At 44.5% G+C, this 26475-nt stretch overlaps 1 protein-coding gene across 1 annotated transcript in view; it reads right to left on the minus strand.

Moving 5' to 3' along the window:
• The window catches only part of CCDC85C (coiled-coil domain containing 85C), a 108787-nt gene that overhangs the window by 28070 nt on the left and 54242 nt on the right, over positions 1-26475 (minus strand). Inside the window, exon 2 of the mRNA XM_058026075.1 lies at positions 11638-11714. Coding sequence (XP_057882058.1) covers positions 11638-11714 — 77 coding nt within the window. The remainder of the gene's footprint in view (positions 1-11637; positions 11715-26475) is intronic.

Genomic DNA, 26475 nt, shown 5'->3' on the forward strand with positions numbered 1-26475 from the left:
GAGACCAAGAGCATCCTCCAGCTGCAGGCAGGGGCAAGGAGGGACAGCCTGCAGGCACCTGAGCACCACAGCTCTCCCCACCCCTTTGTAACTCATTTCTAACCCTCTGCACCGTGAAAACTTTCTCTCTTGGTTCACAAGTGATTTTTAAAAACACACAACAAAGCACCAAATTGAAGGCCCTGAGCCCCTTTTTATTTACCTCTGGGGAGTATAAAGGGCTGGCAAAATGTGTCCAGAACACAGAGAATCAAGCATACATGAGTCACAGACAGCAGACTTCCCAAAGGACTGTCATTTCCAAGGGTTTATAATAATCAGCCTCATTTTCCCACAATGTAGACCCACTTGCACTAAGCTCAGGAGACAGCAGATTACACAGCACACCATTAAATGTATTAATATTGTATCTGCTTTCAACACAACTTTAGAAGAAATTATGTAACAGCATGAAATGTAAATAAATGGAAAGGAATACTGCAAGGAACTCAATATTGACAAGAGAACATGCCCTTATTGACACTAGTTCAGAAGATTTTCTTTGGACAAATTGTTATGCCACACCATCACCCAGCACTGTGACAGACAAGCAATTTCCATTTTTCAGTGGCTAACTCCCCTTTCACAAAGCACAGGATTTCCTTCAGCCATCATTTAAACATCAGAGTGAACTTGGTCCTCAGCTATAGGGCAAGGGCATCACACCATGACCATGTAAGCCCATAAGGATCTTGGTTTATGATTTGGGTAATTCTCTATATGGGGAAAAAAAAGCCAATATTTAAAAAAAAATTGCTCTTACTTCAGATTTTAGTTTCATCCATAAATCTTGGATGTTAGATGGAAAACTCTGTTGAGACCTTGGCTTTTGATTATATACATTTGTGAAGAGGAAAAAAAATGGAGAAGGTTTTATTTCAGTGTCAGGCTGCCTTCATCTTTATGGACTCTTGCACTGCCCATTACCTGGATTACTTGTCTGTCACTGCAATATAAATTCTTAACCTACCAGCAACAACACTCTAAACCATAATTGTTACAGTAATTGAAACTGCCTCAATTTTGACACTCAACAACCCATTGTTTGCAACTGAGTAATTAAATGGAAGATTTAGCTCAAGACCTTTTTCTGTTATTTCCTGTAGCAATTTAGCTGAAAGTGCACGCTTCTCTTCACATAGGCAAATGGCATTGATTTGAACTTGGCCAAAACACAGATATCACTAGCCAATGTCTCTTGCACAGGTACAGGGCAGAAATAAAAATAAATTAGTGGCATATTTAATACATTCAGATGATTAAAAAATGGAAATCACCAACATTAGCAAGTGAAAGAATGAGCAATCAGAGCCCTAAACAATCAGCAGCAGTACTAAAGGGCAGCCCCCCAGTTCCAAAAAGCTGCTTGTGGATGCATTAGCTCTCTCTGCCTTACTGAAATTTCCTGGGAATCTGTTGCACTCAGCCAGCTAGAATGAACAGAAGAACATTATACATGTGGAAACTTAACCCAAATAAAGTCATTTTATTATCTTGAAAAAAAACCATAACTGTGCCATAGGTGACCAAAGGTCTTATATGCAGGTGTCAATATTGTCTTACTTGGCAAGATAACATCATTATCTGAACTTCAACCCCTTTCCCTATATTCATGAATGAAGCCTTGCAGAACCCATCTGCACAAACACTAATACCTGACTATCCAGATTCAGAGCATGGTGATCCCCCCCAAACAGTTGGTAAAGCTTGACCACCTTACTCTTCTTCTCAGCTACCACATTTGAGCACACCTGCAGAGGGCACACAGCCCTGTTGTTGTGGTGTTGTGAGGGTCCCCAGGATGGGGTGAGAGATGAGAATCTGACTCCAAGTTCTTAGAAGGCTGATTTATTATTTTATGATATGGTATTATATTATATTATATTATATTATATTATATTATATTATATTATATTATATTATATTATATTATATTATATTATATTATATTATATTATATTATATTATATTATATCATGAAATTATATCATGAAATTATATCATGAAATTATATCATGAAATTATATACTAAAACTATACTAAACTATAGAGAAAAGAGCCATCAGAAGGCTAGACAAGAATGAATAATAAAAACCCATGACTGACCAGAGAGTCTAACACAGCTGGACTGGGACTGGTCCTTAATTAAAAACAATTCACATGGAACCAATCAAAGATGCACCTGTTGGTGAGCAAACTCCAGGCCACATTCCAAGCAATCAGATAATTATTGTTTACATTTCTTTTCTGAGCTTTTCTCAGCTTCTCAGGAGAAGAATCCTGGTGAAGAGATTTTTCAGAAAACATCATGGTGACACCCTGTTACAAGGAGCTGGCCCAAGGCAGCCCCAGCTATCGCAGTACATCATTGATATTTTACTGAGCTAAAGCAAAGCAGAAACACATCTCAAATAACACACAGGTGGTGCAAAGCACCTGCCTTGCCCGGCTCCCACAGGGGTATCAGGGCAATGGGCACTGCTCCTCAGGGCCACCAGGAGGGATTGGCCCTGTCAGGCAGCCTCGTGCCCCAGAGAGCATCCCCTGCCACACACCCCTGCACAAACATTTCCCCCTTATCTCATTAGTCCATGTTTTAGTGTCTCACGCACCAGGAATCTGAGGGATGGGCAATTTCACTGTGTGAAGCTAGCAAATAATTGAATTAAGGTTCAGTAATTGCAGTTATCACTACAAGACATATTCAGGCAAAAATAAGCTCAGCATAGCACATATCTGACTTTAAGTGTATGTGAAGAATCCCATTAGCTTCAGCAGCATTTATCAGGTAAGCTGGAAATCACACACATGAGAGTGCAATAAAAAAATCAACAGTTTTGATTTTGAAAGAACTCTGCAAATAGGGAAAAAAAATTAAAGGACGAGATTAAAACTATTTAACATCTTCCATGTCATGCAATAATATGAGTTTTCTGTAACAGGAGAGATTAAATTCCTTCACACTGGTTCATATCCCTGTTGTACATGTAACACATCTGGGGATCACCTGAACTGGTGACAAAGGCTTTAGGGGATAAGGGTCTGTCAAACACCCACTCTCCTGATTCCCTCTTCAGTATTCAGCCAGGAGGTCACAAGCACAGCCTCAGCCAGCTCCATCAGTAAATCCATTTTTAGCAGTCCATGTAGAATTGGAAATGCATTTGGGCATTGTGCCACGGCTGGATCTTGGCCATTCACAAATGTAACATAGGGGTGAGGATCCCCATTTCTACCTAGGCTCTGACTTCCCCCTCACATCATGATCTGTGTTCACAAAACCAGAGGGGCAACCAGATTTCACCTGGCTGCACTGGTGACAGCTGGAATTCTCTGTTGCTGGGGCAGCTAACAACTTTGGGAAAGGCAGGAGACAGTAAGAGGCTTAGCAGATTCTACCATGTAAAATCACTCTTGGAAAAAGAGTTTTATTAGCATCTCAGTGGGGTACAGGATATAAAAGCAGTGCAGGTTTCAAACCTCTCCATTCTCTGTAGCAACTGAGGTAGGGAACTTAAGTACACTGCTAATATTCAAGGATGTCTGCATTTTTGTCCTCTTGTTTGAGATCTGCAGAGAAAGATCAAGCCCATAACTCACAGGAGACTCAAATAATCAGTTCAAACCAAATTGCAGTATATAATTATAATCACACAACTGGCAAGCTTTGCTCAGGAGGATATATGAGCTGGCACAACTGAGAGATCCAAGTATCACAGCCTATAACCCAAACAGAAATGCAGCTCAGTAGTTAACAAAGCCAAATGGAGCTACAGCCACTGGCATTTGGTGCAGCCCAAGTCTGGTCTGTGGCTTGCAGGGCTGGAGTTTCAGAGTCACAGATTAATAGAGCCCATCATGGCTCATTAGAACCAAAATCAGCATCTTTACTGGGGTGCCAGCAGAGAAACTACAGAATGCTGCCCCAACCCCTCCAGGGAAGCAAATGTTGATATGGATGTAGGGTCAAGCACAGCTCTGGACCATCCCCCAGAGTCACCTTTCATTTTCTCCTGTCAGCTGCACTCCAGGCAAGGAGGCTACAGGGAACCAGTCCCTCCTCCAAAATCACACCACAGAAACGCTGCTGGGCTGCCCTCAGGGCAACCCCCACATCCCATGAAACAACAGAGCTGGGAATGAGATAAATAAAGACCTGAACCTCTGCTGATAAAGCAGCAAAGGTCCCTTGCAGGATTCAGCTCATGCTGGGCAGCCAAGTGCCTCCCCTCTGGAGGACCACTCAGATGTTCCAAGCTCTTTGTTGAACCAGAACTCAAGCAGCCAGGGAGAATCAATTACAGCCAGTCTCAATTTTTTTGAGATAATCTGAATATTCTTTAAAAGTCTCTTATAAAGATTTTGATTTGCATTGTTGGCTTCAAGAAAAAACAAAACTGAAAGTCTTGTCATAAACTTGCACTTTTGAGTAAAGAGGCTTTTTTGTTGTCAAAGCAATGAACGATTAACATCCTTCCCATTGTTGCCCAAGTAGTTTTCAGATGTCACACTCTCAATCTTTCTTGATCTGGGCTTGAATTTGGCGTTTTACTCATTGTAAAAATCTGTTTTAAAGTCTCTGCAGTTATTGCATAGTTTCCCCTCAAGACATTTTTCAGTACTTCTCAGATGGACGGATCACTGAGACTCTATGTACTTTGAACTTCTCCACATGTATCAAAGACACAAAAAGCTGCTTCTTCATAGCCTGATCTAACTGCAATTAAGAGCTTTTCCCTGGCCCTGTCCTCATACAGAGATAAAAAGTGGAATTTAGTGAAATTATTACAAAGCTGGTTAAGCACAGGATATGACTAATCCTGTATTTCACAGCTGGAGGTTAAACTGAGCCTCATTAAACCCAATGTTCTTGCTTACCCACAACAGAAACAAATGGGGCATGACAGAGCTTTGCATGTGCACATCTCTCTCACACACACACACAGACACTGAAATTCAGCTCCAGTCCTTCCAAAATTTGAAGTTGCAAGAAATTATATGATGGTCTCAAATTTGTAAGAGTGAATTAACCCAGCATGTCTCTTTCTATCTGTTAGTTGACTTCTGGAGCCAGATCTTTTGAATTATATTTCCTAGGTTTTTAGGGAACTCTCTTTATATTCTCATAAAATCCCTGGATGCCACAGTGACAACCCCCAGAAGACACAGCACCCAGATTTCATTGCAAGTTGCAAAAGCTCATTTCTGTCACTGATCATGCACTTCAGAAGTATATAAATGCACTTCTAAATATTTATTTAGAGAACAATTATTTTGGTAGGGAGCAGCTCAAGTCTCTCATGTCCAAAGTAAACTGAAGGAACTCCACTATCTTAGAGGGCTTGAAGGTATTTTGAACTGCTCCTATAAAAGTGTGCATTTCTTATCTGGGGAGGAAAAACATTTTATTCAGTAAGTACATATTGTTACTTACATCTCAAGTCAGCTTATTGGATAGCAAATTTATCAGATCAGTCTTGTTATTGCAATTCCTAGAAGAAGTGAAATGGAACACACTTGGACATTTGTAGGGGGATAGAATATAAGAAAATAAAGGTAGTATAGAATGTAATCTTACCCCTAAGAAGTTGCAGCTGGGCTAATTATTAAAGATTAGGAGCAGGCCTGACTTTAACAGGCCACAGCTGTAACCAATAAGAAGAAGAGTGCTATAAAAGATTGGGTTGGTTGGTTGAGGGGAACTGGAGTCAATTGGCTGCTGCGAGAAGAAGGAAGAGCCAGTGCTCTGAGGAGATGCCTACAAGAAACACCAAGGAGGTGTGAAACACTTGCAATAAGGGAACAACAATATGGAACATTTGCAATATAATGACACAAGATATTGATTGGCTTTGCATCCTATGTTGGATTTTTTTTTTTAAGATTCTGCTTCCACAACTAAGGAAGCAACATTTGAGGGATTCTGTTATCATATTTTGCATTTGCACATGTAAGCAATTCAGTGTACTCTCAAAACTATATCAAAGTTTTGGTCTCAAGAGAGAAGGTCTCTGAAAATCTTTCTTCAAGAGTTGTACTCCAAAATGCATGGAGTCCTGTAGGAATTCTCACCATTGACTTGAAAGGAATATTTGGATGTGACCCCAAATATGAATCTCCTTTTTCATTACTTAAAATTAATATGCAGCTAAACATTGAAACACTGTCTAAAAATGGTAATAGAGTAACTGAGGGCAAATCCCCTACAGTATTCTGAATTTAAATGGAGACCAACTGCCTGGAAAACTTTCATGTCTGAGTTGCTCTATATTACCAAAAAAAAATTCTATTTCCCTTGTGAGGCCTTAAATTAAAGCAATTATACTTATCCTCCTCATGCACAAACAATAGGCAGGCTTTGGGGAAATCAGACAGGTTTGTAATTTTGTTCCTGTCGTGGTGAGCGTGTGCAGTGCTCCTGGCACAAGCCATGGCCTCAGACAAACCTCCAGAGCCAATTCACAGAGAGGCCCCAATGCTGAGACCTTAAAGCACCTCTGAGAGCCAGAGGCAACTCTGCAAGCAGGCACTGTTAATGGCAGACTTGGCACAGAAGTGGCTGATAATAAAATAAGGGGGAAATTGCACTCTGACTCTGCTGAAGCCAGCCAGCACATTGTGGGCAATTTCTTTTTCTCCTCCTTTGGAGGAAATAAGAATGGCATTTCTCTCCACTGAATGGCATTTACATCTTTGTTCTTTGCAGTGCTAATGATTGTCAGGCTCCTTTTGGCCCTGGGGTCCAGATTTCCCCCTTATTTTCAGAAGGATGTGCTGGAAACTGCCTGCTGAGTGCATGGTTGTGCCAAGATCCCATTTGCCCAAGAATTGTGGCAGCTGCAGATGCTGTGACCATGGAAGTTCCTTGCTCAAACACCTCAGCCCTGTTTCAATAGCAGTGTTCAGGCATTGTCTCCTATCTAATGAGTTAATAATATCTACCATTCCTACTATTAAATTAGCTAATATTTTATTGACTCATTTAGCTGCAGCTTTTTAATTCAGGGAAAGCATGCAATTTCTTAAAAGTGAGACTAAGAACAGTTTTCAAGAACTTGTAGGGATGCTCTAAAGATCTTCCAAGGAAACTCTAAATCCCAGCCACTTCACTGCTGTCAAGTGCTGCTACTGAAGTCTATTTGGCAATTTTAATTAAATACTCATAAATCTCAAGGGCTGTCACTCCCTAGAGAAGAATTTTTTGTTTCTGCTCTGCACCAGGGAACCTGTGAAAGAGGCACCAGGACTTCATTGCCAAATGTCCAGTTACTTAGAGCATCACCTGCCCAATGCATCTGATTTCCTTAAAGCTGGGCTTTTTGAAACAAAGATGTGTAATGTGCCCTGAGCATCCCTGTATAGAAAAATGCCTCTGGCATTCCTGCTCTCAAGGGAAAAGGTAGACACAGCTCAGCAGAGACTACAAACCAAAAGGAGCCCTGACAGCCAGCCCATGGTGCACAGTACTTGGTTACAAAAAGAGAGAAAAGTGATAAGTCCACACAGCCTATAAACTCCAGTTTTAGCTAAAAGTGCTCAACCTTTGCATGTGTACAGAATGAGCTGAAAATGCAAAATAATGTGAAAGAATGGCCAGAAGTTTGTTACCCTTAATACCCCTATAATGTGTGCACTAGTTATGAAACTACCCAGAACTGACCTTTGGAGCTCCCAAATGTTGTAAATACAGGTCTCTCTAACCTAAGGGGAAAGTGTGAAATTAAAAAATCCAGTTTGTTCAAGGGGCAGCATGAAGTAGCTTAAGGGGTTTATTTTGTGCTTGGACACTTTTAGCTCAGAGCAATGGAAAGCAAATATGGTCTCCCACCTCAGGGATTGTATCTTAGCCATGTGGAAGGCACCCTTGCCTGGGCAACCAGACACCACTGAAGAAAGGTTAACATCAGATCTTCTGGGCACTTCCCTCAATGACACAGAGGAATATCAGGACTTTACCCACGTGATGTTGCACAGACCAAATCCATGCACACAGCAGAGCTCAGTGCAAGTCTTCCCTTGAGAATGTGAGGCTACAGAAGTGATGCCCGTGAAGCTCTCTGAAACCAACACCCAATATTTCTCAGAGATTTCATTGATCTTCTTCACACTGCACAACTAAAACTTCCAGAACCCAGCTGCACCTGTGAGAAAGGTTCACACCATCCCCACCAGGCTTTGTGGGGTCTTTGCCACTGTGGCCACACCACAGACACCTACCAGCACTGGAGAGCAGACTGAGTGGCCTTTTCTGGTAGTGGCATTTGCTACAACCTCTCCCCAGACAATATAAACCAGGGCAACAAAAGTTGTGGGTTGCCAGAATTGCTGCCAGAGACTTTGCCAGCACAGTGATGCCAGCCAAGAGCATGACCTTCTAGCTGACACGGTCACACCAACAAAGCATCACAGCATAAACTGTGTCAAAAAAACTAAAAACTGGAGTTATTTCTCCTCAGAGAAAAGAAAATGGAGAGAGTGATGAATACTGATGGGTTAGCAATGTCAGAAGCATATCATTTTCCAACTGGAAATACAGATCATACCCTTCCCTAGAAAACCAAAGTCAAAACAACAACAAAAAAACCCCACATATATGGCTATTATAGCAACACCCTTATCTCCCTTTGCTTTCCTCCCACTGCAGTGTGGCTTGTGAGATGGAATTTCTTGATCTCTAAGAGTAAGAAAAGCTCTCTCCATTAACCTGTTCAAATAAGTCACTGGAAAAACAGAAGTGTGAACCCTGTGAACCCAGGTGACATGTACAGTGCAGAGCAGCTGCCAGGCATGGGCTGGGGAGCTTTTGCCTGTCCCACTGGGGCTTTCTTCTAAAGTGCTTCTAGAGAAAGGATATGTGGGAAGCAGGAGAAAAAGTGCAAGCTTGAGATCCCCTGCAACATCTGCATTCCAGAAGGGGCTACAAAGGCACCACCTCTCAGCACACCTTCACTCCAGAGATGCTGGAGAAGATAAAGCAACAAATCTCACTCAGGATGCAGCAGCCAGCAAAAGGGTATTGTGTCACTGGCCACTGGAATATAAATCCATCCATAAAGCTTGCAAATATCCTTTGCAGCACCAGCCTTCTCAGGTTTCTCTGGATGAAGCACTATTTCAGCTCTATGTTTAGCAGTTGGAAGGAAGCCAGGAAGACTTCCATAACCAGCCCTGATTTGTTAATCCCTTAATGCACAGGCACTGTTTGTTACTTAGGACGTCAGGTTTCATCACCCCTCAGCACACTGGTGATAGAACTTCCTGACACCAGGCTGCAAATATTATTGCAAAGTCAATACTCCCAGGGAGAAAGCCAAGCCGAGCTGAAATGTGACTTTGGTGTTGACAAGCCAGTTTGGCACTGCAGAGTTCAAACAGCCAGGATCACCTGGCAACTTTGAAAACAGGAGAAAGTTTGCCAGGATCCTTTCTGAGTAGAGTCTTATCCCAAAATCCACAGAAGCCAAACACTTCCCAGTCAGACAAAGCAAGTAAAAACACAGTAAGTGGATTATGCTTTCTGGGAAAGTGCTGGGAACTGTATGTACATATGCATGTGAGCCTGTGTCTATACAGATTTTTCTAATCTTTCTCATTAAAAGAGAAAAAAATCCAGATGTGGGTGTGTAGCATGACAGGCTGGAGGTGATGCAGCTCAGTATTCCCAGGGAGCTCAGCCAGCCCATGGTAGTTCTTTAACAGTCCTGATGGCCTAAGGACAACTAAATCCCTGTTTATAATAAAAGGAAGTTATTTCCTGAATGTGATCTAAATCAAGTTGGGTCCTGGTGTTTTTGGAGAGCCATTCAGACATCACACAGGGGCTGCTCAGCACATCAGAGCCAGGCCAGGCTGGCATCAGTGCCTGCTGCCACTGAGGGTGTGACTGGCCTTCTCCAGAACACAGAGCTATTTTAAGGTAATTTCCCACCCTTCTGGATTCAAATATTTGTAATAATACAGCCCAAAAGGTGATGACACCTGAGGACAGTGGAGGAAAAGGCACAGCCCTCACACCCAGGGCAGCATGAAGGTGAAGGGCTGATGAGCCTGAAGCAGCCCTGCACAACCCAAAATTAACTGGGTTTCATCCTCCCAAAGCAACAAGCCCATGCAGCTATGCAGACCCTGTTCATGTTCACCATTAATTACCAACTTCTTCCTGACCTCCCAAGGCAGATGTGACAGAGTGAAGTGCTTGGCTGTGGCAGGACAAAGCCAGGCCAAGGGCACACTGAGCCCATCCCTGTACCCGTGCACATCCATCTGCCTGTCAATAGCTCCAATTAAAGCCACCAGACACCAGCTCAGTCACAGTTTGGGAGAAAGACAGGGGGACTTAAAATCAAACTAGCAATCAATTAATACATGAAGCAACTACAAAGCTGGTGAGTAGAGCACCCTTTGGGGTTTAACCCTTTGGTGCCCTCTGAGTTTTTTTTCATGGCTAGTAATGCCGACGAGTATGCTGGGAGAAAGGAGTAATCTTTTAAAAAGCTCAGAGTCAGGTAAAAATATGTATTTAAAAAAAATTGACAAAATTATGTTATTAAAACTTCAGTACACATAGAGCTATTATTTTTGTGAGTTTATTTTAAATGAGAATGTTTTAAAAATGTGACCTGGAACAATCTACTCTCTGATTTGGTGAAATGCAAAGAACAGCACAACTGGAAAAAAAGCATTTAAAAAAAATATTACCAGGGCTTTTCTACTTCCAGCCCTTATAATTGGGAAGAATCTGGAACAAAATTACTGTGAAACATAGTGCTTGAAATAAGAAGCAAAGTATAGGGAAAAAATCTTTACAAATCACAGGAAGGTAGAACATAAAAGCAGTGAAAGGATGCAAAGAACAGGTAAAAAAAGGATCATTTTTCCAATGGTTTAAATAGACAGTGCCTTATTAAATGCGGCAGAGCTGCCCCTGTTTACACCAACTGCTGTGTTTCACAGGGGATCCAGAGGACATCCCAGGCAGAATGGCTGTTTTCTTCTCACTGCTTGACATTGCTATATAAAGACAGGTAAGCAGCATGAGTGATCAAAAGCACAGTGGCACGTGGAGTAGACTTTGAAAGGGAGATGCAAGCAAAAAGTGCCCCTTTAGAGAGTCTGTTCAGATTTAAGTAAGATCTCAAATAAAAGCTGGGAACCTGCACCACACACAACTATTCCCAAGGCTGTCCTTTGACAACAGTCTCCTCTTTCAACAAGATAAAAGTCAATGTAAATGGGCAAGGAAGGCAAAATCCTACAGCAAGGACAGGCAAAGCTGGACTCTGGTGGCATCCCCAGGAGCAGAGGTGGGTCAAGGAGCTCTGCAGGGAGGCATTAATGCATCTCTGAAACACACACAGACACTCACAGAGGATTCACTTTTTTTCCCTATATTTTTTTTTAATTTTAACAAAAGGAGACCAAATTCTATCTATTTTTTAACTTTAACAAAAGGACAACACAATTCTATCTATGAATTGTGTTCTTCCTGCACAGGATGTTTACCAAAAGCCAGTGTGCATCAACATGGTCAGTCAGACACAACCATATGGAAACAGGAGAACTGGGCCACACTAGTATCTATTAGGCAATAAAACCTACCTGGGAAAGGAGCTTGTTGTCATCCTCCAGCAGCTTCACTTTTGTTTCAAGTTGCCTGATATAGTTGGAAGATGAATCTTTAGGAAAAGAGAAAAAAAAAACACATTTAAGTTTCTTGTGGTACAGGCAAGTTTTGTGTCAGAAGCAACATGTTTTCCCACTCTGTAAAAGGCAAGTTTGGGAATGACTTGATGAATGAAACCCTATGTGTGCAGGGTGATGGGGGACTCCATCAAAGGTTTTTTTCATTAAAATGTTGAGATTCAGCAACAGCAATATCTTCTGTGGATCTGCATCAATACCAGTTTGAGAGGTGGGTGATACAGAAGGAAAGTGAAGTTGAAACCCTGTGTTTTGTATTTTCATAAAAGTAATTTCCTAGTTTTGAAAGCTATTCCCATTCATCTAGACTGCACCAAAATACTCCACAGCAGAACAAGATGTTTCCTTTTAGGTTTGAATAAACAACCCCTCCAGACACGTGCCTTTTTCTTTCAAAAAACAACTGAGAAACTCACAAAACCAAGCTGTTGGCACAGCTCTAAGAGGAGGTCAGTGCCACAGCTCCCAGTGCTGTAAAAGGGAGAGAAGTGTATTCAGCAGGGCCACAGAGCTGCATGCAGCATGCACACAGCCTGACACACACAACAAGTGCCTACCCAGGACATCTGTTTTTTCCAGTGGAAGCACGTGACACTAACCAGAAAAACACCAGGACAATAAAACAGGGAATACCCTCACATAAAATGGTAATATTCAACCTGAAGGAATGCAATGGCCAGTTTAGCATTGCAGCAGCACCAGACAGGGTGGCCTGGCACAGAGGATAAGTCACTGGAGAGCTCTGTGGGTGGCTGACTGCTCTCCAAAGCATCTGGCTTTTGTTTTGAACCATGCCTAGAAGAAACACATCTGAAAATTTCACAGGGAAGAAAATAAAGGACACTGGGACAAGCTTTTCTCCAGTCTCATTACAGCTTGATGAGTTACCCCCATACAATTGGATCTTTGCAAAATTTCTCCTCCACTTGTAATTTGAGTAGCAGAGGCCATTAGCTGCCACAGCAAGAGGAAAAGATTTGAAACATAAATATATTAAAAACTCCAAACATTTTCCACACTGCTAAAGGGGCTCTAAAAAGTGCAAAATTACAACTTCCCTCATCTCATTTATTATGGTGTGACTGCAGAAGCCACTGCCCCACCCCAGGTCTTCCTGCTGAGCATGAATGGACAAGGAACCAGGTGCTGAGTGGGGTGTGCTGCTGTGGCCCCAGCACCTTTTGGGATAGCCCTCCATGGAAAGCAGGCACCTCTGGCTGCAGCTCTGGCACAGGAACACTCAGCAGGCACAGGGGTGAGGTTTGTGATGCTGTGGCCCCAGCACCTTTTGGGATCAGCCCCCCATGGAAAGCAGGAACCTCTGGCTATAGCTCTGGCACAGGAACACTCAGCAGGCACAGGGGTGAGGTTTGGGCTGGCTCTGTGCTGAACAGCTCCTCTCTGTCTCTGTGGCTGCCAAAGGCTCTCAGCTCTAAGGCTGAATGCTCCTCTGGCCCCTCAGCAGAAGGGCCAGCAGGGGAGCCACAGCTAATCACTGACACTGCCTTGGCCACTCAAGGGAAAAACTGGAATATGCTCAAAGAAGTGCCAACAGACCAGTGCCAAAGCACACAAAGGAACAGCAGGATGGATCTGAGTCATGTGCCCATCTAAAGCACACTCTCAGAGGAAAAATGCTCAGTTTTCTGACTGGATTATGCTTTGTTCAAACCCAGGAAATCCAAACAAGTCCTCATGAGAAAGGTTAAGAAGACACTGTAGGGAGCTATGTAAGTTCAGTGAACAGCTTAAGTGGTGGCAGTGTTCACAGCAACACCAGCTTGAGCTGCAAACTCAGCCCAACAACCACCCCAACATGGGGGAGTCTCCAGGTCAGAGGAGAGAGCAAACCAAGCAGTTACAGAATCAATCTAAAGCACTTTCCTGCGAAGGCCTCGTGCACCACAGCATTACCCGTGCACAGCTAAGGGTGCTGAGCAGAATGCTGCTGCAGATTGGTGCTGAATGCAGCAAGATTTCAGGATCAGCTTGAAGGACCTGCTGAATCAGTAATGAACCTGTCCTCCAGCAGGGTGCAAGGGGAGTTTGAGATTGTCAAAGCCAGAAGGACCATGGATTCTTTGGTCTGACCTCCTCTGTGCCCCAGGCCATCCCACTTTGTTAACTTACCCCTAATATCAGTACAACAATACCCATTTGGCTAAACAGCTCCAAAACCAGTCTCCAGCTCTGTCTGAAGACAACCAGAGACTACTGGCTGTGTGCTGAATACAACAGCTTCCACTGGGAGATCTGGTCAGATAAGGTGTCCTTCCCACCTGCATCCCAGCTCCACCAGTACCCTCATTGTGCCAGCAGCTACAAGGAATTTAGGTTAAGAGGATGAATGGTGATGCAAAAGCTGCCATGTTCAGGCTCTGAATGCTACCAGGACTGACAGTCTGGCTGATGAAAAGAATAGGGCATGACTGCCAAAGAAAAGGAAATAGAGTATTATTGCCTCTCTGTGGTTTCATACCCCTTACCAAAAAAAAGGATATTCCTCGGGAAGGCAAGCCCTGCATTCTTGGGAACCAATGCCCACTACTGGCTCTGAAAGCCTGACCTGAGAACTGCTAGAATTCTTCAGACACCACTGTTCAAACCCAAACCATGCTTGATGTCTGACCTCAGCCAGAAAACACCCTATGAAAACATAAAATATACACAGGGAAAAAATAGAAAAAAAACCCCAAATGAGTGCTCAGAGCCATCCCAGTCTTTGCTATGCCCTCAGAGAGGAATCAGCTCCATCTTCTGGACCTGCCTGTGTTGAGGCAGGTGCCAGATGAACCATTTGCATCTTGATCTCAGTTCTAAAAAAGCCCATAACTCTCACAACAGCAGGCAGTAACACTGCCAGGCTAAGCAGTGAAACTCCAGGCTAGGTGTCACCCATGTTATATCAAGAAACACATTCTCAACATTTTTCTGCCTCTGACCTTTCTCTTATCAGTGAGCTTCCGTCCTCTCCTGCCTCCCCCAGAGCCAGGAGACAAGGACAGCCTCACTGACCATCCAGGACAGGCAGCAGAGCCGGATCACTGACTGATCAGACCCTCACATCCTTTTTCATCAGAAATCATACAAATGGTCCTCACTGCTGTGCCAAAGCTGTGAGCAGGGCTCCACCCTCACCAGCCCCCAAGCACCCTCCTCAGTGGCTGCAGCAGCTCCCAGACTCAGGCCCTGGAGCAGTGTAACCCTGCACAGCCACCCAGCCACGCCTCACGGCACTGACTTTGAGTCCACTCACACCTGCTAGTGCCCTGCTGGTGACCAGACCAGCATGGTGGCCAAGGACACGTGGTCAAGGATAACCTTTCTGGCACCTTCAGTGCTGCCTGGGTTGCCATTGGGGCCAACATCCTCCTCTAGTTACCCCTTGGGGCCATGAGAACCAGCTGCACGAGCAGTGGGTGCCTCAGTGGGCCAGATGGCATCAGAGGAAAGGAAATTTCCCATCACAACATTTCACATCCCACTCAGCAGCCTCCCTCCCTGTGGCAGCCATCACACAGCAGAGGAGGCTGGGGAGAGGCAGAACGTGCCCTGCCAGGCTGCTGCCCACAACAGGGAAAACTGCAATCCCCATCAGCCATCCTCACTTGCACCATGTAAATTCTACAAGCTAAATTGTTCACAGAGCTGAGAAACCTGAAGTCCTGTTTCTTTACAAAGCCTTAGGAAAACTAATTGGATGTAGAGCTCCCCACATTATGTCCATGAGCTGCACTCCAGCTCAGGAAGGTTCATTACTGTTATTATCCACCCTCCTCAAGATTTACTGTTCTAAAAAACATACTCCATCTGGAATGGGATGCAATTCAGCTTGGGTGTAATCTAGCTGAGTAACTTTTCTCCACACAGATAAACCACTTAATACTCATTACAGCTAAATGGAGGCAAGACAAATCAGTCTACCTTATTTTAACTCAATGGTCTCTTGGAGAGCAGGGAACTGCCCGGCTCCTCAAGCTTTGTAAAAACATAAATTAGAAATTGTTTTTACAAACAGAACAATCTTGCAGCCTGCAGAGCACAGAACAGTGTAATTTTAAAAGACACTTGTAGCCTTTCTGATTCTCATCTGAGATTTCAGAGGAATCTGGCAGAGGGGTAAATATAATAAATTACACATTTATTTTGACAGCAGCAAAATAAATGGTTTCATTTCCTTGCATGCCACTTCTCCAACCACAGGAATGCAGAGCAGAGGTTTGTGTGGTAGCTGCAAGGTCGGGATTGAGACACTTTTATTTAAGATCTTCTCATAATGAGGTGCTAGCACCTAAATGAATATAAGGAAAAAGCTGCCCTTTACTTAGGGCAGCTCACACCAGAGATGTCAGAAAAGGTTAATGTAGGTGTCTGTGAGAGGAGAAAATTGTCAAGAGCCCTTTGACAGGACTCATTCCCAGCAGGACAGTCCTTACACCCAGCCGGGGCAATACCAAACAAAATGACACAAGCAGACCTGAACGAGCAGAGCTTTAGTTCCCTTCCACAGCACCCCACTGAGGTTTGATTCGTCCTTTGGTCTCAGGGCCTCTCACTGCTCAGAGAGACCCCGAGATAAGTTAAAGTCTCTTTTCCCAGCCCAGCGCTTGAAGAAGGAGCCAGGGCTCTTCATTTCTCAGTCTCAAGGTTATTTATTGTATCTTATCTATAAAATTCTTTCTCCTGTCCTGCTGAGGTCCACTCAGCAAGACAGTCCAGGCACTCTGCCTGCCTCCAGGCGGTGTTGTGTCTTTATACTAAAAATTACATATACAATGTTTACAATCACTTCCCAATACCTATCACCTACGTTAGACAGTGAGCTTCTACTCTAAACCAATCTAAAAGTGCCAACATCACAGCAGAAGATGGAGGCCAAGAAGAAGAAAAAGGAGAAAGGCTGGACATGCCCAGATCCCTCCATCTTGCCCCCTGAACCCCCATTCTAAAAACCCCAAAAATCTATTTTTCACCCCATGATAAATTCACTATTGTTCTACTCAACTGTCGTGGCCTGCAGATCTTCATCTAAGGTTGGTAACTTGCTCCATGGGTCATAATCAAAACCACACAGGCATCTTGGGCTCTGTGCCAGGGACTCTGAGCCCCCTGCCAGGGGTCTTGGCTGCTCAGGACAGCCAGAGGGATGTTCTGGGTTCCAACACTCTTGATTTGCCTTTTTGCTACAAAGCACAGGTTACACAGAGCCCAGCTGGAGTGCTGGCTGGCAGGCCAGGGCATGGTGCCCCACTGCAGCTCTGTCCCCCCATGCAGCTCAGAGGCGCCCCACACACCCAGCAGCCAGGCTGGACACCCCCTGCTTCCATGCACTTCTTCCCCAGGAGCTCCTTTAACTAAGCTTGATTCATGACAGCAAAGCACAGCCATATGTTGTCAATGTCCTGCAAACAAGGCTCCTCCTATCCTCATAAAAAGCAGCATCCCTAAAGGATTCTCCCAAACCACAGAGGAAAGGCACACGAAGGAATGATGCTCTGCCAGCTGCCTTCTTTGCATGATAGAATGCTGACATTTTCTCTTCCTCTCCTTCCATCAAAGATCATCTCATAAGAAGGCCTTCACCTGTGCTCAATAAAACACTTTGCTGTTTGTTGGCAGTTTCATTATCACATCTCTGCTCTTCTCCACTATATTTCATATTCATAGTGCTCTACTGGTCTTGCTTCTTGACACACACAAGCAGGCTGAAAAATGGCCAGTTGTTATATCTTATAAAGAAGTTGATTTATTATAGCAACAGCACTCTTTCAGGAGGTAGAAAGCAGATGAAACTCACACATCTTGAATATTGTCATTAAGGGAAACTATTGGGAGAGATGGACAAATGCACCACCCTTGGTTTTCCTAGGCATCCCCCATCTTTCTGTCCCTACCAGAAAACCCCAATCCCAAAGTCCTGTTTCACACTGGTATGCAAGGCAAGATTTCACAACAGGCTGAAGTCAGTGGATGGCTCAAATGTGAGCAGGGGCACCACAAAGCCAAAGCTGAGTTCCTTTGGTTTCACAGGTGCTGCCCTCTGCTATGGCACCACTAGGGTTTTCAGGGAATGCTCTTTGGTTGGCCTTGGTGCAGAATCTCAGAATAATCTGTGTGGAAGGGACCTTGAACAGTCACCTAGTACAGCCCCTGCAGCAAGCAGGGACATCCTCAACTAGATCAGGCTGCCCAGACCTCATCCACATGTCCTTGAATGTTTCCAAGGATGTCCTCTGGGACAACCTGTGACAGCATTCCACCACTCTCATTGTACAAACTTCTTTCCTTATACCTAACCTAAGCCTGACCTCTGTCAGTCCAAAGCCATTAACCCATCTCCTTATCACTATATACCCCTGTAGAAAGTTCCTCTCCAGCTCTCTCACAGCCCCCTTTGGGTACTGAAAAGCTGCTCTAAGACTCCTTGGAGCCTTCTCTTTTCCAGGCTGAACAACCCCAACTGTCTCAGCTTCTCCTCAGAGGAGAGGTGTTCCAGCTCCCTGATCATCTTCACATCTTCATGATCATCATTCCAAAATATCATACTCTGCTATTCCCAAATCCCATGCCTTTCCATTAGCATCTTAGTCACAATTTGGGGTCTCCCTTGAGATGTGGTAAGAGAATACACAACAACGAGGTCTATGGTAAATAGAAGCTCCCAGTGTTTTGTACCTCTGTAAGATATTCAGCAAGCAAACCACACCAACCTGCTCTAGCTCTTGTCCCACCACCTCATTCACTGTGGTTTGTGCAGGGAGAATTTCCTCTGCACTCTGTCAACCACTGTTAGAGACGGCAGGAATGCACTCACAGAAAGAGAACTAAGGCCAAATCTTAAATATTTCCATAGCTGAGGTGCAGCACATCTACAGAACAGACACTGCCTTAGACTACACTAAATAAATAAAAGGCCCATCTGCAGCATCCAAAGCCACCCACAAGAACATCTGTCTGAATAAGCCTGGTAGGAGGAGGCCTCATTCTCAAGGTGCAGGTGATAGCTCAGGCATAGCTCAGGTACTCAAACACCAGTCAAAACAGCAGAGAAGGGTGCAGCCAGTCCAATCACGAATAACAAAGAAATATAGTCTCAGAATAGCACACATTTTTAACTCTAACAAGACTGGCTATGCACAGGCAACATGGCTGTGTGCAGCTCTGGCAGGATGGAACATATGCTGCTGCAGCTATTTAATTAACATTTCATAGCAAGCCTCTAACTACGAGCTCTGAAGGTTTCCAAGACTGCATGTTCCTGACTCAGTTTCAGTTCATTAGACCTCTCAGGGTGCTCAGCAGCCTCAAGCTGGTCTGCAAGAGTCTGGTATGGTCTCTCCTGACCCTGGTTGTTACAGCTCACTACTGTGACTCCCAGCCATGACATCATCTCTGCACACAGCAAAATATCTGCCCACAATGACTGCCAACAGTTCAGAAGCTCTTGAAATCAGGATTTCACCAGGAGGTGGCTGACAGGGAAGGAGCAGTGTGTCCATGTGCTGCAGCATGGTGGCTGCCAGTTTCTCCTTCCTTGCTTGGGTGATGTGGACACGACAATTTCTGTGGGGGCTGTCCCTCTATCACAGCACAGAACAGCAGCCACCACTGGAGAACATCTGCATCTGAGGATGTCCAACCCTCACAACCATGAAACCTGCCAAACAGGAACGTGGTAAAACTCCTCCCAGTCCTGTCATCTGAAACCACACCTTCCTCCTCCTGAGGGACAACCAGGAGCTGCTCTTCTGCTGCTGGCAGTGGGCAGTGCTGCTGTGGCTCTCCACAGCCCTCCTGTAAGTCTGCATGCAGAGGATAGCACCTTCACCAGGCTTCTCAGAGGCGCTGCCTGTGTGACAGACTGCCTCAGCCCTGGCACCAGTCACTGCTGCCCAGACAGGTTTCCTGGGGAGATCTTCCCTGCTATTCCCCCAGAAATTCTGAAGGTAAACAGCCAAGGAAAAAAGGTGTTTGCTTTATAAGTTGTGTTTAATGCCTGACTGTGGGCATCACCCTGAGAAAAATCAGTGCGAGTTTCTGATGGTTCAGCCTCAGACTAAGCCTTCAGTCAAGAGTGAATAGACTGTAATTAGATGAAATAAGCAAACACACTGATAGAAATATTAATTTCCAAGACACGCACAGCCAGACAGCCTTGACTGGTGTACATGTAACAGAGAAAAGCTGATTTGCATCCCCTGCAGTGCTCTCCCTCCCTGTACATGGAAGCCTGCCCTGTCTGAGAAAGCAGGTGCTCTCCAGATCAATCCCAGGTGCTGTAATACCTGCAGCACCCATCACAGCCCACTGACACCTGGCAGAATTCAGGGTCTCCTTGGCCTCTTTAAGAAGCCATTTGCTGTGCAAGCACTAGATGTACTCAATGGTTTCTGCCTGAATGCAGAAAGGACAATTCTAAAGAAATTATGACAATGTTCAGGTTTCAGGTGGATCAGAGTGATCCTGTCTTCCAGATACTGTGGGGCAAGAATTTCTACACCAGAGCTTACTAGATGATATGAAGGGAGACAAAAGAAGATACAGTTGGAGCAAAGACAGAGGAGGATCAGACTGACTACTGGACATGATGCTGCACTCATGAAAACTTGCAAGAGAGAAAAAGATGAGTAACACCAATAAACTAGAGGCTCTTTGAGGGCCTCATGCCTTGGTTAACACAGCTTCACTCAAAAAGGTTTGCTTCCCATGTCAGAGCTGCCCTGTAGCAGTGCAGGATCTTCTGCTGTCACCAATCCAGCAGAGTAAAGCCATAGCCCACTGACCAGTGCCAAAGAAGTGACTTAGGAGATCATCATAATCTTCCTTATCCTGTACCTCTCTGCTACAGCCACAGATGGACAAGGGCTGATCTACCACAGTATGGCCTGAGCAGGACCTTCCAAGAGAGTCTAATTTTAGAAACTGAGAGATAAATCCTCTGCTTTTGATAGACCCATGGATTGATTCTCCTTGGTACAAACTCCTAGAACCACATGAAGGAATGGCCAAACTTGGCTCAATGTTTGGGTCCAGCTGGGTTGCTCTGTCCTGGGGGGAAAACAGAGGTGAACAGAAAGTTGTGTCACCAGTGCTTGTTAGAGGAGAGAAGCTGCAAGTCACTCACTGCTAATGGGATTCTGCAGCTTTAATGATTATGAAAAGGTTAAAATGACCTGCTAGGCACCCTCAGCTGTTTAAGCCTCTTTTCCTTCCTCGTGCTGCTTTAATCTTGATAGCACAATCACGTGACCAGGTCAGAAAAAGCCCCAAAGCCGATTAGTGTCTTTCCACTGGCTACAAAGGACTCAACATTTGGGGTAGTGTGGATCTTTCTGCAAGAGTGGCCCATTTTGCTCCACAACCTCCTTTTGGGGGCACTGATGAACACTGCAGCATGAGAGTATGGTCCCAGGGGAAATTCCCTGAAACCTATGGGACAGGCTGTACTCCTTTCTGTTTGTATCAATCCAGCTACTCAATTCCCCTCTCCCATTGCCAAAACCCAACCCTTCCTGCCTGACTTTGGATACTGCTGAGGTAGCTGCTCTCCCTGTCTCTACAGCATCAACCCAAGGCTCAGTCCATCCCACTGCCAGCCTGCCACACTCACAGTCTCTGCCAAGATGATCCCAGACCTTTATGGCAGCATCCTTTGATTCTTCATTCAGCACACAGCAGTCCTAAGAAAAAGGATCTTGGAGACTACATTGCAACTTGTAAACTGTGCATGAACCAGTTGTCAGGCTGAAAACAATATCTGAGATCGTATCATGATGCAGAAACAAGAGACCTGTATGTAAACAAGGGAAATAATCCTCCCTTACCAGTACTATTAAAGATCTTGGATACAGATCTGTGTCATCTGTGTCCACTTTTAGGCATCACGCTTCAAGACTCATGCAGGCTATTTGGAAAAAATTCAGGAGAGAAATAAGGAGGATCAGAGTGTGGAAAGTACAGTCTAGCAGGAGAGCTTGAAGGAATCCAGCTTGCTTAGCCTGGGGAAGAAAAGACCAAACATAGATAAAGTAAACAACTCAAACATGTAAATGATTGCCAGAAGAATTAAAAATTTAATAAATTGTACTCCATCTCCATCCAGGAAGAGCAAGGTCTCTAATATCAGCAATATTTAGGGGTAGAAGAGGTTGCCTTGGGAGGCAGTGGAATTGCCATTGATGATGACTTTCACACGCAGGTTATACAAACATCTGTCAGGAGCAGTTTAGGTAGAGCAGAGTCTGACCTGGGGCAAAGGGATTGCTTAGGTGAAACTGAGAGCCCTTCAACCCTGTTTTCTATGTCTACCCTGTGCAATATCACATGAGGAAAAACTGTGGATGTTTCACTTTAATTCCAGAAAGCAAACATCACGAGTTACTTGAAGGCAAAAAATGAAATCACTAAAGCAGCCTCTGTTGTCTTGTCAGATTCAGCAATCTGAAACCATCCATGCCTTTTGGTTTTCCATCACCTGCAGAAAGTCTCACCTAATTGCAGAGTGGCTGGCAAAGGAGAAAAGAGAGCTGGAAAGACTGTGGGGAGAAGAACAAGTGCTGGGGTAAAGCTCTCTGACACTACTGGGATGTTTGCAATAAAAAAGTTATATTAGAAACAGATGGCTGTGTAAAATACAGACAGAGGTTTCAAAAGTACTTCCCCACCAAAAAAGAGGGTTTTTATCTTTAAGAGTTATCCAGCTTTTCCACATAAATTCACAGTCCTAAATCACAGAAGGCCAACGTGCACAAGGCTTGGTATGACTATAGTAACAACATATGGTCTCTAGCTGAAGAAGCTTAAAAAAGAGGCTGCTCAGTGTATGTAGGCAAGCTGGAGAATGCCAGGAAACCACGTGGGTGAGGAAGCAGCCTCAGAAGCACTGACAGTCCAACTGTGGTCAAGGCTTGGAGGCACCCTGTCAGAGGAAAGGGCTGGAGAAGGCTACAGAGACAGCACAGTCTGTGTCTATGGGTCTTTGGGCAGCACAAATGAAAGCACTGATTTGAAAAGTGAGGATGGGAAATGGAGACTGGGTTGTTTTAAGCTATTTTAACAACCCAGAAACCCCCACAATAAATTGATAACTTCCCCAAAACAACCACGTGGTCTTTTCAGACTGGAACGTAGCTAGCAGAAGCCCAAATCCTCTTGGGTTCACGCCAAAAGAACTTCAAACAAAAAAGAATTGCAAATGAAAGTCAAGCTGGGTTCAGAGTCCTCTGCCACCCTGTCACAGTCAGAAAGCCCTGGAAATAAGGCCTATCTGAAATGTTTGCATGCACAGCTGTCCTGCTAAATTATCTCTTACAAATCCACTGAAATGAGCACAAGTGCTTCCAGAATCTCCTCCCCGGTTCCCAGTTTGCACTATTGCTGCTCCACTTCTCAGCAAGGAGAAAAAGAGTGAGCATATCCACAATGAGCATTTTTCTCTTTCATCTCATCACACTAATCAAAGTTGCACAGGATGTTTGCCCCCAGATCAGATCCCACCCAAACACATGCAGATTTCATCCCACCCTTGGAGGATTTGGTGGGATTGTTGCAGTTCCAAAAGCTTCCCCAGATTTGACCAGACCTTTGCTGAAATGTCTCCATTTTCATGGCAAACTTCAAACTATCCATGGTTCAAAACCCAGTGAGAAAGACACGAGGTTAATCCAAAGGCTTGTGAAAGAGAACAGTTGTAAATGAGTTTTGCTTTGGCATTTTTGGTTTCTTTGAATCCTTTAACACGTTCTCCTGGATAGATTAACATTACCTCCTAGGTAAGAAACACTTCCAAGTTTTGGATGGCTGTAAATCTTCTATTCAACACTCTACATACAAATGGGACAGTAGATTTTATGCAGAAATTCCCACTGCCAGGAATTCTGCTTAGAAACTGATAGCACAAAGCAATCCAGCTGCAGAAGGGCTCTCTTAGTTTACAAAACTATTTCCTAAGCAACCTGTGAGGGGAAAGGCAGATTACCAGATTAATTGATGGGGGTTATTTTGTTGAAAGGGTAAACAAAATCTCAAATAGTTGCAGAAGTTTCCCTTTGCAAACATCAAGTTGAAAGTTTTGCAGGCTCTAAAAATGCATTTTGGGTTGTAAATCTTCTCCCCCCTTTTGCTTGGGAAGATTCTTCAGGACAATAAAAGCAGTGAGCCTGGGAGAGGGCTGCATAATTATCCACTCCACACAATGGAAACCAGCCTTTCCAACACAGTCCTCAACCGTCAGGAATCCAAGCTGCGTGATAATTAAAACTCAAAAAATCTTCTTCCATCCAGACAGAAATTCAACTTTCATTTCCACTCCTCAAATAACCCCACCATGTCCAGGAAGCTCCCTATTAAATTAAAAAAAAATCTCATAGATTCAAATGATGCCCTTCTGAGTACTGACAGGAAAAATTTAATTGGCAGTGAGGAAAAACTAATGATTAGGTTAATGAAAAATAGGCTGTATTGACTCAGGCCACTCGACCATTCTGATGAGGGTAAACAGCCCCCCTTCCTCTTCCCTGCTCCCCTCGCCTTTGTCTGCAGTGATGGCAGGGCTGAGAGCAGGAACCATTCAAAGTTGGGACAAGGCTGGAGTCAGATCAAAGTCCTTCCACCCAGGGCCCCACAGGAGCCCAGAGCTTGCTGAATGGTCTCCATGTGCCCATGAATTCATTATCCCCCCCCTCACAGGCTGCCCTACATCTCATCTTTAACCTCAGCACTGTCTGCCCCCAGCTCTCTCCCTGAGCCTAAAGGAGTGCAAGGTGGCAAAGGTGTTGATGCTTTTTGCAGCAAAAAGCATTTCCCCAGTTACAAATGGCATTTTTGCACAGGATGGCAACAAACCTCATTCCCACCTGGGGGCTGGCAGGGAGGGCTCTTGGCCAAGAGGCCAGGGAGATGCCTCATTTCACAGTGCCACACCACTTGGGATGAGGGCTGGCTGGAAAACTTTAGGTAAAGCAGCTTTTGGTAGGAAAACACTGTTTTATCAAAAGAGCTTTTTCCTTTTTTTTTCTTTTTTTTTTTTTTTTTTTTATCCCACATACTCAGTTTCAAGTAATTTTTAGCTCTGGATGAAATTTCTAGTCAGACCCTCAGAGAGAAAAGGGGAGAAAGCCTAAAATAGCTGTGAGTCCATCACCAGGAATGTCTAAATCCCTGCACACTAAGCTCTTCTTGAGTTGGGGATTGTACATGAACGTGTCAAAGACACAAATTTCTGTGGCCAGGGATATGGAGCTTTGCTAAACTGCAGGCAGAAGCCCCACACCCAGTCCTACTTGCCAAAAATAACTGCAGTTGTGGAGTCAGTGACTCCTACCAGCAAGGATGGGCACCTGGGAAGGCTCCAGTGTTCACCTACAGCTCAGTTTGGGATTTCTCTGTGTGTTTTGCAGTTAGCTGGCTTAATGTGCTGACCTCTCCCCGAGACCCAGTGTTTTGGGAAGAAATACTCTGCTGCAGAGTCCAGAGCAGAAGAGAATGTTCCCCTGTGATCTGGGGGTTTTCTGAGGAATTTATTTTCTCTTCCCCTGCCCAGTTCCTCCTTCCCATCCAGCAGCAGAAACCCCCTCAGCTTCACGCTCTCCTACTGCAGCTTATAGTTAAACATTACATATTACAGTTGTCTTCTAACTTAACTGGTTTGTGATAAACACAATCCAACGGTGGTGTGAGATCATGAGATGAAGATGTGCTTCCTCCTAAACTTCTTCAGGGACTCACTACAGTCAGGAGAAACAGCCACACATAAAGAATTATAAAGTATGCACACTTTATTCACTGTACTTCAGTGTCAAGCTGGAAGATGGCATGGATCCAATCCCCGCCAGCTTTCACCTGAGAAAACTTCAACCAAAAAACCACAAACAACTGTGCCACAGAGGAGACCCTTTATGCCATCAAATTACACAAAGAGAGCAGAGACTGTTGCCTATGTTCTTACCTGAGGGTGAAGGGAAATTCCTTGTTTTGGGAAACAGCAATGCCCCTACTCCTACCTGCAGCCCTTTCCTGGCGTGGGAGTCAGCAAGAGGAAATTAAACAGGAGAAGGGCTGTCAAGTGGAATGTGTTGGCTATGCCAAAACAGCATGGGCTCTGTCAGGACCAGCTGGGAACAGCAGTGGGCCAACCAAAAATATGCTATAACCCAGAACCGAGCAGAACAAGAACTCCAGATACCCAAGCAAGTGACACAGGGTATGGCTTAAGAATCCAAATACTGCAAATGTACAATTCATGCCTGGAAAGAAAGGCTAGACAATGCATACCTAAGAATTTCATAATGCAGTGTCTGATGGGAGCAGAAACAAGGTGGAGGCACAGATTACAGTGTATCACTGGGCTGGATTGAAACAATGAGACAAGGGAACAAAACCTGTTTTAAAACAAGTTAATAGTACAGTGCTACTACAATAACAATAGGAGATATCATTTAGAAGCAGCAAGTCTACCCTCAGATAAGTTCCCCTAATAATTGTAACTCACTCTTGTCCTCGCTACCACCCTGAGCCAAGAGTTTTAGGGAAGTACACTACAGAGCTGATTGATCTCTGCCAGAAATGGCCTTCACAGGGGATGCTGAGCAACCCTGGCTGTCAGGGCAGCTGTCCTGGCAGCACCCCACAGGAAAAATCCCTGGGGGTGACAGCAAACCAGGGAACTGCACCATCCATCACCTGGCCTGGGGTAGCCAAGGAGAGCCCAAGCTCTCATGTGGCCCCTGGGGATAATAA

Source organism: Melospiza georgiana, chromosome 6 (assembly GCF_028018845.1).
Source record: "Melospiza georgiana isolate bMelGeo1 chromosome 6, bMelGeo1.pri, whole genome shotgun sequence".
In the NCBI taxonomy this organism is placed as follows: domain Eukaryota; kingdom Metazoa; phylum Chordata; class Aves; order Passeriformes; family Passerellidae; genus Melospiza; species Melospiza georgiana.